This window comes from Barbatula barbatula (genome assembly GCF_947034865.1).
Source record: "Barbatula barbatula genome assembly, chromosome: 24".
Classification (NCBI taxonomy): Eukaryota; Metazoa; Chordata; class Actinopteri; order Cypriniformes; family Nemacheilidae; genus Barbatula; species Barbatula barbatula.
Genome location: NC_136787.1, coordinates 17,824,698 through 17,836,590, shown reverse-complemented (window position 1 = coordinate 17,836,590; position 11,893 = coordinate 17,824,698). Strand labels below are relative to the sequence as shown.

At 38.6% G+C, this 11,893-nt stretch overlaps 1 protein-coding gene across 1 annotated transcript; it reads right to left on the bottom strand.

The window, feature by feature from the left end:
- Window positions 1-538: 538 nt before the first annotated feature.
- On the bottom strand, window positions 539-11,152 carry mfsd14ba (major facilitator superfamily domain containing 14Ba). Its single transcript, XM_079447861.1, has 12 exons — window positions 10,853-11,152; window positions 8,334-8,432; window positions 7,974-8,036; window positions 7,762-7,889; window positions 7,488-7,602; window positions 7,136-7,354; window positions 6,938-7,051; window positions 6,088-6,159; window positions 5,548-5,660; window positions 3,841-3,938; window positions 3,564-3,718; window positions 539-3,475 (listed from the first exon to the last, which is right to left on the bottom strand). Exons 1-12 carry the CDS (start codon window positions 10,934-10,936, stop codon window positions 3,260-3,262), a joined length of 1,476 nt encoding a protein of 491 aa, XP_079303987.1. The 5' UTR covers window positions 10,937-11,152; the 3' UTR covers window positions 539-3,259.
- Window positions 11,153-11,893: the final 741 nt, after the last annotated feature.

Below are 11,893 nucleotides of genomic sequence, written 5' to 3'. Positions count from 1 at the left end.
TGTTCCAAGTTTTGACTGATAATTTCACATCCATGATACTGTCCATTAATTATATTACATTATAAAATAATCTTACAGACGATTTCTGCAGAAACAACTTAAACAAAGGTTATGTGGCTCAAAATAAATCTCGGTGGACCTCTGCAACGAATCAATAACTATAGTTTTTGTTTAATTTACAACGATAAAATATGAATATACATTAAATCTAAAATAAATTGTTATATTATAAACAAACACAGACTGGAAGTTACCTTTGGACCAGGCGTCTGTAATATAAGATATTATATAATATTATAATTATTGCACTGTGTTACATGAGAAAGTGTCCTTACGTGTATTATGGTGGTATCACATAATAATAGCACATACTGTTTACCATGATACTGAATGATTATCATATGCATGACACGTGCCACAAGATACTTCAAACAACACCCTGTTTTGACCACGATAATACTGAAGATTCCACAAAGGTGGCAGCACATAGACAGCACCACAGTGTCCTCTAATGGCCAACAAAACAGCAGCATGAAATGACCGCACACTCCCCACAATGTTCTTTTATTTAACATTTGCAATTATTTAATAGATTCCCACAATACAGACAATAAATACATAAAGGTCCTCATGTACATCATATTCATCATGTGTAATAGCTGCTCCGTGTGTTTCGGTATTTACATGCGTACATTCTAAAAACCAACATGTCTACAGGTCAGGCACCAACATGTTCAGAGCAATGTTTAAAAAACTAAAATGACTATAGACGTGCTTTGCAGAAGACACTAGTAACATCTGCTTGAGAGATAGTTGAAACGTGTCATTCTGTCCCAAAATATTTCAGCTCTGACAACATGTAAAATGTTTTGCTTCATCATATTCAACACATATACAGTACTGTACAATCCTAGAATTATTCATATAACCATCATTATAGTACATTGATGTTACAAGCTGTGCACTTTTATCCTATATATACAAAACCCAAAGCATGGGCCGGTGCCAAGCGTTTTTCCATCTTGGCATGGCAATTTTTGCAATCTTAACACATTATCAGTTTCAAGCTTTTCACGAGATGTTTCACGTTGCTTTGCTGCATAATAATAATAATACGAGTCTGAATTCTGATAATGCAAAACGGCCTGACAAAGAGGTCAAAGGTGGAGAATAAATGATGGGAGGTAACATTTTGGATTCTAATCATCGTTTCTGGGGTCACCGAAGGTTTTGGGAACGCAATACTGGGGCTGTCGTGGTGTTTATGTGGAATGCTTGATGTGTCAGAAAAACAGGAAGTAGCCGGCACATATCAAACTAAAGACCACCTGCAGCTTCTTATGTGATGCTTCACAGTTTGTTTGTTTGACTTCAACAGATTCCTTTGGTAAATCGAAATAATCATTCCGTAAATGCAAGAACATGTCGACTGGGAACTTAGCCTAAAATCACAAACATCAGAAAACACGAAGTGGAAAACCTATTCAAAATCCAGTGTTGTGAGAATGGAATGTGACTATACAAAAGAAGAAAAGTAGATATAAAAAATAAACGTTTCGGGGTTTTTTTAGATCAAATTTTCACATCCTTCCACAAAACCTTCCGAAATGAGGTAGCTGGTGGGTACGTGTTGGCTCCTTTTTCAGAATTGTCCTTTAATTATATATCGAAAGGAATTGAGTATTATTAGCTCCAACAAATGCACAATGCAAATTTTCCAAGAGTGTAAAAGTGAAGATATAATTACATTTACAGAAAACGTATACAAATATATTAAGCAAAACCTAAAACTTTTTTAAAAAAACGTACAGAATACTAAGTGAAAAGTCAATATGAAAAGGAATTTGCAAGTTTCAGCATGATGTTTATATATTTGTATCTATGGATAATGTTTCCTTCGGTTTGCAGTAAAACGCTACAGGACCGTAATGGATAATCAGCTGAAAATCAAATAAAAATGATGAGGACAATCATTATTTTCCTTATGATGAATTGCTTACAGATGTCAAGAAACATGTATTAGGAAACTTGGGTCACTTTTCATGTTGACTTTACAACTTCCGATCAGTTGTTATGATCGACAGTTCCTAAAACTACTGCATAGAAAACACAGAGATGCAGTAAAGCCCTGTCAATGCACGCTAACGTTATATTATTACATTTAAAGTTTCACATTTCAAATGCACAAGCCCTTTAAAATGTAATGGATTTTGATTGGCTCTCAATATTTTATCGTTCATCAGCTAGAAAAAAGTGATCCAACGTTATTGTTGAACAGTATCATTCTGGTTGTGGACTCATTTTATACTGTAGTTATTGTCCTTTGTGTAAACAGGGCTTTATACATACAGTACAATATACTGTAACTGACTGTCTTGAAAGAACTTTGTTAACATGAGTAATATCCTTTAGTGTCTCAGTGTGGAGAGTTTGGATATGATCACATCAAATACTGCTCATGCAACCGGCTTCATTTCTAATCTATTCCACAGGATATGTGATTTTAAGGCTTGTGTTTACTCAAGCACTGCAAACAGTCTGCCGATACCATCATATTCATCTCCATCTCTAGAAATCATCTAGGAACATCTCACCCCAAAATCAAAAGACATTTTGCATTAATAAAAGCTTAAACATAAACATTTGTTTTGCTTTGGCATTTAAATGTCTCTTGAAGTTTCGTTTGCTATTTTGTACTGTATGATAGTATTTGTGATGTCTTTATTGTATGCTGACAATGGCACCGATAAGAATCTAACAAAAATTAATTAAATTAAATTTATCTCAACAGTCCTAAAACCGGTCTTTCATTTTCTACAAAATGTGGTTTCTTTTCATTTTGGGGTGAAATGTTATTGTGAGAATTCTGTCGTGAATCTCACTGACAGTAACAATATGCTTCAAATCATAATAATCTCCATCAACGACATATTTTACTGCACTTTGCCCAAATATCTACACACACACACGAAGAGCTCGGCTTTGAACTTCAGAGGAATCGACCAAACCAAAGGCCTCCGGGTTCCTCGAGAACCAGCCAGAACGCAAACTCAATTCTTTATCCGATTCCACTTATAATAAAGCCCTTAATGTGTCGATTCAGTTCGATGTAGAACACTGTAAAATGTTCAGTAAAAATCCTCTGAGTGCAAAACTTAGACTGACCATCATCATTAAAAACAACAGAATCAGAAAAATAAATAAATAGGCCACAGGCCGTTTTTCATGTGTTAACCAGCTTATCGTTTCTTTTTGCTTGTCACACATTGCTGTCCTCCAGCAAGGGTTCGAAGTCTTCATCGCTCCCGGGCAGCGGGGTGTTGGTGTGGGCTCCAGCCAGGCCGGTGCTGCTTTTAAGGGTTTGGCAGGGCGTGGCAGGTGGCAAGGGGTGTTCCGGTATGAATAGAGCGACTATAAAAGCAACCACAACCGTGCAGGCACCGAGGAGAAACGGAGGACCGGGGATTGTCGACTTCTATGCAAGAACACAGATGAGAGGAAAATGACATAACAGGAAGAATTCACAAGATTTGAATGAGACACGGATGAGAACGCTGTTGTACCTCAGTGGAGGTTTGGAGAGGGATGGGATAATCCGCTTCGGCTGTCGTGATGCCGTTCAGTTCGACATTAAAGAGGAAGAAAACGAAACCATAGAGTGCAGGACCCAGACCGTTACAGAGACCTCGGATGCCAGTGATCATTCCCTGAACCAGCCCTGAGGAATAAACAACACAGATCAATCACTCTACACCCAGAATATCATTACTTTAAGATTGAAATTGTGGCTGGGGTTTGCACGATTCGCAATGTTTTATCAATACCATGTTACTGATTTACCTTGTTTATCTGGATCTGCGCTGCGGGACACCAAAGTGCTGACGGCTGGAAACGTTATGCTGGACATAGCGGCTACAGCGCCGGCCGCCCACATCATCCTGAATAACATGACAAACAACTTCAGATAATGACTCCATAAAATATCAAAGTCGTTTTTAAAGTATTACTGCACAACGGTGAAGAAAAAAACTGAAGAGAAATGTATTTCTAATGTATTGTATCTTATAGTATTATCAAGTATTTAAAATTTACTTTGACTCGTGTGAGTAGCTCATTTAATACTTTTTTGGCATAGTTTTATATACTGTCGCATAATATTTTATATAATCAAAATTGTCTTTGTTAGAATTTCTTACAAGTACACAAACTACTACTGAAACTAGTTGTTTTCTCGCAGTATACTTTCACAAACTGAAAATGTGTATTGATGTATTGAAACATGAAAGATGTCAGTATTCACTTGCACCCTTTATTCGGGAGGTGCAGATAACGCGGGCAAAGCCCTTAACCCCCAGATTCAGGCCGGCTGAGTATAGCCAGGGGTTGGGAAATGCGAGTTGATTTAAACCACAGACTTATTTTCCCCTTGGAAATTGCAGCAACCAACCTGCGGCAGGACATGGTTTTGTGGGCCTCCCTTGGCTGAGGGTGTCTTGTGATAAAGGGCCAAACCCCCAATGAGGCTGAGGTGCACAACTGTTGATGTGTGGCATTGATTGGGAACCATACAAAGAGCACCTCACCAAAAGGCATCTTTCACCCGGGATATTGGATGTGATGAAAGTGGGATCACAAATCATGAGATGTCTCTCTGATAATGGCAAGGAAAGGTAAGTATGTATTTCTAGATTCATCAATCCCACAAACACAGAGGATGCCTACCCGATGAACCCAGTGAAACCTCAGACCTCCTTTTCTTAAATTCATATTCTTGACTGCTCCCTCTGTCGTGGGCAATGATGCTGAAATAGTGGGATTATAACACCTAGTCCTATTAAGCGAATCTGTGTTATACTTGCGGTATAAACGAATTGTGTGTTTACTCAACGTTTCCAACCGGACCGTGTATCATTATAAGCTTAAAATTAGACCTTTTTAGTCTCAAGTAGTTTTGATATAGTAGACTTCCTAGTGCACTATTAATACATTGCATGCTTATGTAGTGTGCTTGCTTAAGCATGCTTATAGAACACCACTTACAGGGGCGGTTTCCCAGACAAGCCTTAAGCCTGCTCCCAGACTAACTTAAATGTTAGAAGTGTCTTGATCAAAAACAACTTACACTGACATATCTTAAAATATATCGGTACATTTGTTTTGTTTCAAGATGCACACAGTAATGTTTTATTTATAAAGTACGTTTTTAAAATGACTAAAATATCCTAATTTAACTACGGCCTGGTTCTGATTCAACATAATCCCTGGGAAACCAGCACAAAAGTATACTTTTATAAACTTAAAATTAGAACATTTTAGTCCCAAGTCACAATTGATACAGTACACTAACTAGTATACTACTAACGTTTATGTAGTATTGTTATGTAGCTACTTACTACATACAAGTATAGGCCTGCTTAAAAATATCGCTTAAGTATACCTAATAAATCAAATGAACAAAAGAGTTTGTAGGAATCCATAGAAAATATTTATATTTAAATAATTTTGATATTTTGTGCAGCCCTTAATCCACATGTCAAAAATACTTACCACGGCTCGGAGCCCAAACCGTACCAGGCCAGCTGAAGAATCTGGAAACCCAGACCCAAAAGAACGGTGTTCTTGTTTCCAATGGTTCTCATCAATAAAGTGAGAAACAGAGTCTGTCATGAACACAAAAAAACAGTTATTAGATATATCATTCAAATCAGACATGCTGATGATAACAAATAAGCCTATTCAAAACTAAATGCTCTTTTACAAAAGAAGTCACAAGGATTATATATATATATATATATATACACACACACAATGTCGATACGTAATTCAAAGAATACCGTGGTATTACACCACTGCAGACATTTTGTGTTAAAACAGTTAATAAAGCCGCTCTTTTTCTTTACTTTTCTACAAGTGCCTCGCCATCTGCTCATTACAGCCCTGCTTTAATTTCATTAGCTCTACCTGTGAACTTTTAACGGAATTCAATTCAATTGGTCTCATCTATTAGAGGCACTTTCACAACACGTCTCGCCAGCCCGACGACACGAGCAATAAGGCAGATCCAAGAATATTGCCTCAATTAAATACCTGCGCCAGGATGGAGAGAATTCCCACCACGCCGATGAACACCGCGATCGTTTTGGGTGAGAAGTTAATGACCTGTGAGACAGAGAGATAGACGCACATCCCCATCAGTTTGCAGCGGTGAACCCGAATCGAGTGAACTCCGTTAGGTCCGGTAATGATCCGTCAGTGAGCTAAACTGAGACCAGGATACGCTCAAAAACAGACCGATGTTATCAATCGAAAACAATAAACACAAAATATGGATATAGAGGTGATACGATACGCTTATAATTCAATTCAAAACTGGAATATAACAGTAGGATGAGATTTTTTAAAAATCAAATGTGACATATTTGCAAAAAGTTGATAAAATAAACATTAAAATAAAGAAAGGAATTAAGCACGAATAATAGGTCATGAAAGTTTAACAAGTTCAGTTTTTTGTATCACAATATATCGCAATATTTTCTCCCTTTTAAATGACACTTTCTTTTAAACCTTTCTGGCAAATGTAGTAGGTCCTATATTTTATTTCACACAAAGCTAACAGTTCACATACTACAGAAACAAGATCATTTTTACTTGTCAGTAAAATGCTTTAGGTTGCATTTAAATGTTGTTGCAGCACAAACATATCTAACAGTCGCCATGCGGTCATTCCAGCGAATGAATTGAGGGTTACCAGATGCAAACAATAGGAGGCAATAAAAATGAAGACCCGGTTGTTTCATAAATTGCTCTGCGGGAAAACTGCTGATTAAAATTGAATGCATGCAGACGGCTGCTTTAATTGGGCCGACAGGGCGCAAGGGCAGCAAAACATACGCCATCTTTACTCTTTATCATTAAAAGCGTCAAATTAAAACAGTACCTGGCGTAAGTAGAGGAAAAAGCTGGAGTATTGGCCTGCCTCTGGGAGATACGACAAAAATACTGTTATACAAATGAGAAGAACTGTTGTGTCCTGTCCAACCTTCCTTAAAGACTGTGAAAAAAGCAAAAGAAATCAATTAAATGTCTGAATCATTAAGCATTTTGATATTTTGTTACATTAATATCAAGTTCTTACAGCGAAAGGGTCGGCTTGTTCCCAGGATATCGGCGCTCCCCAGGTATTCAGTCTCATCTTATCAGGCAGAGACTCTGGCACGGCCAGCTGAATGAAACAGATGTCGGCCAGCGCGATAAGCGTCGCCAACAGCACCACCAGATTGTCACCGTAACTGGCCGAGAGGTACGCGCCGATGGCCGGGCTCGTCACAAGACTCGCTGCAAACGTCGCAGAAACCTGAAGCCATGAAAATGAATTCAGGGCATGATTGTATGTATATTTTGCTTGATCAACAAAATATTGATCTGTTATATGTAGTCATATCTTTTCAAAATGTTTCACTAGAGAAGATTGAATAAATGTCCCTTACGAGTCCGTACGCCGTACTCCTCTCGTGCACGTCCGTGACGTCTGCGATGTACGCAAATATCACGGAAAAGGTGACGGAAAACGCGCCGGACATGGATATCATGGCAAAATACCACCTGAATACAATAACACAAAGGAATACAAGAGGAGGCCTTAAAGTGAGACACAGCGTTTTCAAGGCATCCATTTTTCTATGAAATTTTCTCATGACTTTTCTTTATATGACAACTTCCCTGATGTTTTAAGATTTGTACAACCGTGGCAGTGGGTCTTACCACGGACTGAGTCTCATAAGAGGTATGGGGGCGCAGGTGAAGAATACAGTAACCAATAGAAACGATCGTCTGCCCCACACGTCTGAAAGGGCGCCGATCAATGGCGCGCTCATAAACGACAACAGACCCTGTTGAACAACACACGCAAAATCATCCTGACGTCAACCCCCACAGATTCGCTTGAAGTGTATGATACAGTCAAGAACATTTACCTTCACGCCCTGAATGAGGCCGTTTATTAGGAAAGTGTGTTTGGGGAATGTTTCATGTAAAACCTGCGAATGATAAAGATAAAGATAAGAATTCAATTCAGTTCTCACTACAGGGTAAAAAAAATATACAGTTTTAAACTGGACCAAGACGTTATCAAATATACTGCTGTAGTATTTTTTGTTTTTAAGAGCACGAGAGTATAAATCACTGTCGACTTTCTTTCTGCAGAACAGATCATCTGGGACATTCTCCACGGACAGTTACAGTACGAGTAAATGGGTGAACTGTTCCTTTAAGGAATTAAAAGCATTCATCGTGACAAGCACAAGCTCAGAATATTAAAAAGTTAAAGGACTCACAGTCAGCATGGGCGTCGTGAGGAGACCCCAGGCAAAGAATTCTAGAAAAATGACCACCACGGCATGATACACGCTGGGCTTTCCAATTCCCTGCCGGACCTGGAACATTAGAAATGACATGAAGCTGAACGTGGCACGTTTCCAAAGACTACAGGTTTCGATGGGAACCATCATTGGTATTCATATGGGGTCTCTGGTTAAACAAAAGCTGGTGCCGAGATGTCCTAATCCAGCACTGACAGAACAGTTTTCATGACCCTGCCTTAAATACTCACTCTTGTGATAGCATTCGGCAGATGACTTGATCCAAAACAGGCATACAAATGAGGGAGATTTTGATCCGGCGCGTCTCACGAGAACACAATATCCTCACGCAATTGGGATGATGGGCTCGAAATTGCGAGTATTTTAATCGCATGTCCTCCCTAAATGTAACGTGTGTGACACTGTACAACAATCAAAACACTATCGCAATTGCAATTTCACATTACGTTATTTTAAATACCTTCACAGCAAGCCTCTTAAAAAACAGATCATCCGTCTCTTACTTATGTGCAATGTAAGAATAAAATATGATGTGTTTATGTCGTTTTAACTGTTTCTCCGAAGACTATGAGGGTTTACATTATGCTGTGCAATTAATCGAAAATTAATCATAATCGTCAATTTTGGCCCTTGGGGTTAAAGGGTGCCGCATTCCATTTTGCAAGGATCATCTCTTTTCTTGTAGTATAAATTAACAGCGCACCCTTTTCTTTACGGTCGTTCAGCGGGGCTATTTCTTTACATTTATTTTTCAGTTGAATTCAGAGTTTAAAAGGCAAGTTTTTTAAAAGTTAAATGTCGTTTTAAAGGTAATCGTGTTAAATAATCGGGATCTCAATGTTGGCCAAAATAACGGCGATTATGATTCGTGTCATAGTCGAGCCGCCCTAGTTCACATTGACATTGTGATACGATCGGCACCTCCGATAACACAAGCGGTTGAGCACTATGCAAAAGTATAAAGAGAAAACAGCCACAGCGCTTTACTAAAAGCTGAACCTGTTAAGAAAACAAAGCATATTTTTGGTGCCTGTCAGTTGAGTATCTGACAAAACATTTCGCAGTATTTACATATTGTTTATTTCCGCAAAAGATCATTCATTTAAATAGAAGTGTAATTTGTTTCATAAAAAACCACGTGATTTTATAACTACTAAACTTTAGCATTTAGTGTTTTAAGGCGAATAAAAGAAAAAATGTTCCCAATATATTTCATCATTGAGGATTTCTTTTTTTTTAAAGTCTAAAAATCTCGTCTCTTGAACCCAGTCTCGTGTCTCGTCAGGTGGGATACGTGTCTCGTCCCACCCCTAATTAGGAGACAACAAATAGCAAACTAAAACTATTTTTATAGATAAAGAATCAAGTTCCATGTAAAGCATATTTAACGTGGCAAAAGTTGGTCAATTTTTTTCCAGTGTAACTACAACGTTTTATTATACGTTAAATTTAAAGCGATAGCTTAGTTCTCATTAACAACCATCAATAAAACTCTTTGTTCTGATGAACAAACGAAAAGTTATTTGGAAGAATGTTAGTAAACAAACAGATCTCACCCCCATTGACTTCCATAGCTGGGAAAATCTATACTATCGGAGTCAATGGGGGAAGAGAGCGGCTTGGCTACTGACATTCTTCCAAATAGCTTCCTTTGTGTTTAGCAAAACAAATAAATTGATAAAGGATCTGCGTGTAAGTAAATTATTAAAATATTCTCATTTTGGGGGGAACTATCCCTTTAATAAGTACAGTATGTGCTCTCTCTATTTATATTTCTACAGAACAAAAGCGGTGTTATCAGTGACACGCTTGACACCTTCACACGCGTAACGCCGAGCCCTCGGTGACGTCAGCGATGAGTGAAAACATCTCCATGACAACAGACACTCTCAGAGTGAGAGGTGAGACTCGTGCGTCAGTCCTTTTTGAATGCGTTCATTGTTAATTTGATAAAATATAAAATCATACCGAAAGTACGATCAGAACTCCGATAATACACGCAAAAGAAAAGCGTACGGCCAGGTGTGCGTCGGTACAAGTGCGCGCGCTCTCTCTCTCTTGCGTCTGTTACGTAATAAGATACTTGATCGGCTGAAAGTAGCATCTGTTAGCTTTACCTCACGTTCAGACGACAAATCACGCGTGACACGCGTTAATACACGATGAGATGTGTCTAAAAATACCACGCGTGGGATTTGTCGACACATACAATGTTCATAAGCCATCTCGCAAACGCACAACTGTGATGTTTCGCGCTAACGTAAGCCGGGATGCTAACACCGCTTCACGCGCACAAATCTGCATACGTTGACACGATATTGCATACACGTCATACGGACAAATATAATATGAAACAACGTTTATCGATGTGTTTTATTTGTCGCGTTTTTAACACATCTAGCAGAAATAAACACAAGACGCGCCCGCTGCGTGTTGGATTAACATGCGCGTGCTTGGGTCATGTCTTCACTTACCGGGATGTCGTGTCTCGTTATGATTTTCTTGACCAGCACGACCTGGTTGCTGTGTTTTGGATCTTTCTCTCCCTGGGCCATCATCGTCTCATCACAACTCACACGAGTCACATAAAATCCATCCTGCCGGGTGCATATCTGCGAACCTTCCAGCTTTAATACCGAGGTGAAGCCGTCTTAATATGACTTCTATATTTCAAATCAAGTGAATAAACTCGGTACATACAAGACGAGACTGGAAGCTGTACGTCGACTGAATGAATCCACACTGTCGATGTCTCGTCTGTGTGCGCTGAATGCGTGAATGCAGCGCGCAGAACAGCGACCTCACGCGACGGCGCTGTGAAACCGCAGACAGCTGTTCCTGAACCTGCATCGCATGATGCTCGCACATAGTGTGCCTTGGAGGACAGTAAACTCAGCTGATCTGGACTCAGGATGGCGGTTCAGTTTCTCACTGGGCCGATGGCAAAGGCGCGTCCCCCAGATAATGTTTTCCTTTTTCAGATGATGTTACCGAGTAGATCGAAATGAGGAAGGCGCATCATTACAGAACATTATGAATGGCATTGCTTTTATTAGATGTATTTATTTATCTTGCTTGTTTATTTGTTATTAAATTACTTCACAGTGTTGCATTCAAATAAATGTAACCATTTCATGCATCAATTATGGTTGTTTTGCCTTTGTTTTTATCACTCTTTTATTTTATTGCTAGAATTTTATAGTCTTATTTAATTACATTTACATTTTTACGTTTAGTCATTTAGCAGACGCTTTTATCCAAAGCGACTTACAGATGAGGAAACATTGGAAGCAATTATAACAACATAGGCAACAAAATACATAAGTGCACTTACAGATACATAAGTGCATCAAAACTAGTCCATTAAAACCTAGCACAGTATACAAAGCTTATATATGCATAATTGCATAATGAATAATTAACACTGCATATAGGATTTTATAGTCTGTCTGATATTTGACCTGTGTTTTGACTTGCACAACCTTATATGTTTTGCTTATTGTCAATGTTTTCTT

Coding starts and splice junctions, on each gene's coding strand:
- mfsd14ba (XM_079447861.1), bottom strand. CDS start 10,936: ATGATGGCCCAGGGAGAGAAAGATCCAAAACACAGCAACCAGGTCGTG. Junction 7,890..7,973: donor GCCTCATTCAGGGCGTGAAG/GTAAATGTTCTT, acceptor GTTGTTCAACAG/GGTCTGTTGTCGTTTATGAG. Junction 3,939..5,547: donor GGTTTGGGCTCCGAGCCGTG/GTAAGTATTTTT, acceptor CATGTTATTCAG/GATGATGTGGGCGGCCGGCG.